This window comes from Mandrillus leucophaeus, unplaced genomic scaffold, assembly GCF_000951045.1.
Source record: "Mandrillus leucophaeus isolate KB7577 unplaced genomic scaffold, Mleu.le_1.0 Scaffold474, whole genome shotgun sequence".
Taxonomy (NCBI): Eukaryota; Metazoa; Chordata; class Mammalia; order Primates; family Cercopithecidae; genus Mandrillus; species Mandrillus leucophaeus.
Window position 1 is genome coordinate 994,335 of NW_012105076.1, and position 3,544 is coordinate 997,878.

A 3,544-nucleotide genomic window follows, 5' to 3' on the forward strand; every position below is an offset into this window, starting at 1 on the left:
GCCCGCGCCCCGCGTCTGCCCGACCCGGGTCGGGGAGAACAGGACCGCAGCAGGAGTCGGGGGGCCGCCGAAGATGGGGAACACTACCTCGTGCTGCGTGTCGTCCAGCCCCAAGCTCCGGAGGAATGCCCATTCCCGGCTGGAGTCCTACCGGCCGGACACGGACCTGAGCCGCGAGGACACGGGCTGCAACCTGCAGCACATCAGCGACCGGGAGAACATAGACGGTGAGTGCGGCCCGCCGAGCCCCCTGCCCTTCCCCGCGGCTTCAACCGCACACCCAGCGTCGGGGCGGCCCGGCTGCACTTGCTCAGCCGGTCTCGGCGACTCTTGCATAACGGGGGCTTCGCCCGCGCAGCCGAGGCGCCCAGGGCCCCGCAGCCTCCGGGCGTACCCCTGGCTAGTTACCCCCAAGTGAGCGGCCGCGGGAACTTTGCAGGCCCGCGGCAACCAGCACGGCGGGCCGGGGGCGGGTGTGTACGCGTGGGTCGCGAGGTGACAGGAGCCGGTCCTCGTCCTTAATGGAGCGGCCAGCGCTGGGCGGGGGCGGCCCGGGAGCTCGGGGTTCCAGGCATTACCTGAATGCAGCCCGAAGCCAAGTTGTGCACGTGTTTGTCCTGTAAAAGCCAAGTGAGTGCATTCCCATTTTGGAATCCCGGTGTCTCCAACCTGGAGTTGGAGAAACATGTTGCCTTGAGTCAGTTCCTCGGAAGCTTACAAATGGACTTAACTTGGCTGACCCCCGTTCCCATTCTCCCGTTTTTTTAAAAAAGATATTTTTGAGTGGCGGTTCCAGGATTAGAGTCAAATAGCTTCTCCCGAGAATGCTCTTTAAAAGATTGTCAAGACACCTTTGGGTTAAGTCACCCACTTTTTGCATGAGCCCGAAATGCAGTCCTATGAATTTATGATTTATTCAGGTGACTTTTGGTTGGACTGGAGTTTGCAAAAAGAAAAAAAGCTAAGACTAATTACTGCACCCAGTAATGTTTTATTTTATTGGTTTGGCAACATATTTATTAGCACTGTTGCGCAATGATATCGACAGAGGGATATTTATGTATCATGCTTAAAATATAGTTTATAGAGTTTTCAACTGAAAAGATTTGAAATTGGAAATATCTTTTTATGACAACGTGATTTTTTTTAACCCAAACATCTTCTCATTATCTGCTTGAACTAATATGAAAAAATTTTTGTGTGAATGAATGAACACAACTCCATATTCATTCCTGTCGACTTTAGGATGGAATATTCTCTCTACTGTGGAAAGGCCACGTTTAAACTCTGCTAAAGGAAAGATTTTTCTCGTTTGTCTTTGAGTAATTTCTTCCAAGTGGTAATTTCATCTTTTTTAGGAGGGCATCTTTATTAAATGAGTGCCATGTATAAAGAGACTAACACAACGTCTGGTTTCTAGTACGCGCTTAGTAAACTATCGTTCCATATGATGTTTCTAGTGTTGTTATTTTAGATTTCCATTATTTTAAACATACTCTTAGATGTTTGAACTACAGCCATATTTTCTTCTTAAATCTGTGCATTAAAGGCATTTAAAGAAGGATGAAGGCCACATCAGTCTTGATCACTTTCACAGCCTCTAGCATCTGAAAGAAAAGTCTAGCATATAACAAACATTCAGTAAGTATTGCACTTTAAAGGGAGGAATAAATGAATGAATTTATTACAGAAAGCCATTACCCAGTCCTATACTATGTTGACAGGCGAAAACATTTGGAAATAATTTCTTCTTTATGCTGTACAGTAAATTTCTTTATGTTGTGCAATATCTAGCGGAGGCTTTATGTTTTGAATGATGGATCAAAAAAAAAAAAAAGAGAAAAAAACTAAAGATTTACATTTCTTAGAGCCAGGCTGCATAGTTATTATAGACTATTGTAAGGAAATAAGGTGGAAAAAATAAGTGTAACCAGGTATTTGGCACTAAGGCTTAGTACAGTTTTGCCAGAGTACAGTGAAATGATATTTTGTGTTCTTTCATTTCAAAGAAATCTTAAGTTTCAGTCATTAGGAATTTTTGAGAGAACGTTTGGAAGACTGTTTTGCAGATTCAGCGTAGTTTAAGAGAGTATAGGGCAGGTTTCCAATCTAGGCTGTGGGGTGTCCTCTCATCCCAGATCCCAGTTCTTATGATTATGCTAGTTTAAACCCCAAAATACTAATTCATCTTCTGTCTCTCAGATTCCATAAATAGTACTTCCAGCGTTGACCCAGCCAGCAGTTCTCAACATTGGTTTCAGTTAAACTAGAAATCTAGTACTGTACATTGCCATTAATATGTTTGATTAAATCTCTCCAAGGTGGTTCTGAGATGCAGGTAGGCCTGAGAATTGTTGGCTGGACGAATCTTGGAAGTGTTACCTGCTGTTCAGGGACATTTTTGGTAGAAATTCATTATTAGAGGCTGAGAGAAGAGAACAGTTTTAATTAGATAGTATGTATATATGCACACAACATCTATATGTCTATTTGCTAATCTGTATCTGTATGTATTTGAACTGAGTTATATTGATTGTTAGGTTATTAGTAAACATTTTAAAACTAGATTTTAAGAATTATTGATTCTAGTATATATCAAAAGCTGAAGTACTCAAGTACCATTTTTTTTTATGTCCTGAAAAACATCCCACCCAGCTGGTTTAGAAAGGTTTGAAGTTCATGGGTCTTCTATGACAGGTTAGCGTCTTTAAATCACAGAGATATGATATATGTATCCATGTTTTCTTCCCTCTGTCACCAAACACATGAAGGGATAGTATTTGTCCTGTAGAATTTCAGTAACAATTTTAGAGTCCGGGTACTTAGATGTCTATGGTGCTTTATAGCAACTTAATGTGTCTTTGTACTCAGTGTATCTTAGTGTTAGGTGATTCATGTTTTTGAAATTGGTATTAGACTCATGCTCCCCAGGTATTATTTTTTATAAAATCATTCAGAGATTGAGAAAAAACAACAACACATAACAACGATAGTAATCTTCAGAACAATTCTTTAGGAAAAGAAAAAAAATGATAGTAATAATTGCAACCTATATATTACTTTGTCTGTACCAGCTGCTGCTCTAAGTACTTGGATTCCATTCATTTACTTAGAACTCACAGTAACCCTATGGGTAATATTATCCTTACTTTAGGACAAAGAAATGAGTCATTGAGAGGAGAAATGACTTGTCCAAAGTCACACAGCCAATATGTGGCAAGTGGAAACTTTCCATTGTTGCTTGACGTAGCCATCAAACGTTAGCTAGTCTGGGGTTGCCTTCTGGGGTAGGGTGTCTTGTCATTGCAGTCATATCCATACTTTCTCAAAGATAAACAGCTTCTGTCTGCAACAGTTATTCAGTCCAGACTTCCAGGACTAGATTATTTCTGTGGGAGGAAAAAGGGAGGGAGGGACTAAAGAAAATTTAAAATGTGAGGAGACCAAATAAATCAGGATACTTGTAACAGCTGTACCATAGAGTCTTTGTAGGGTTTTACCTCAAAATGGTTAATGGCAACTTCATTTTTTTTTTTTTTTTTTT

The 3,544-nt window shown here is 41.5% G+C and overlaps 1 protein-coding gene across 5 annotated transcripts in view; it reads left to right on the plus strand.

The window, feature by feature from the left end:
* The window catches only part of CCNY (cyclin Y), a 326,866-nt gene that overhangs the window by 104,790 nt on the left and 218,532 nt on the right, over positions 1-3,544 (plus strand). For 2 of the 5 annotated variants that reach the window (XM_011995141.1, XM_011995143.1), the window contains exon 1: positions 1-227. The exons of 1 other annotated variant lie outside the window; for it this stretch is intronic. Coding sequence is in view for 2 of the 4 variants with exons in the window: in XM_011995139.1 (XP_011850529.1) it covers positions 74-227 (154 nt within the window). In the remaining 2 variants the exon portion in view is untranslated. The remainder of the gene's footprint in view (positions 228-3,544) is intronic. 2 more of the 5 variants (XM_011995139.1, XM_011995140.1) reach the window with 1 other exon arrangement.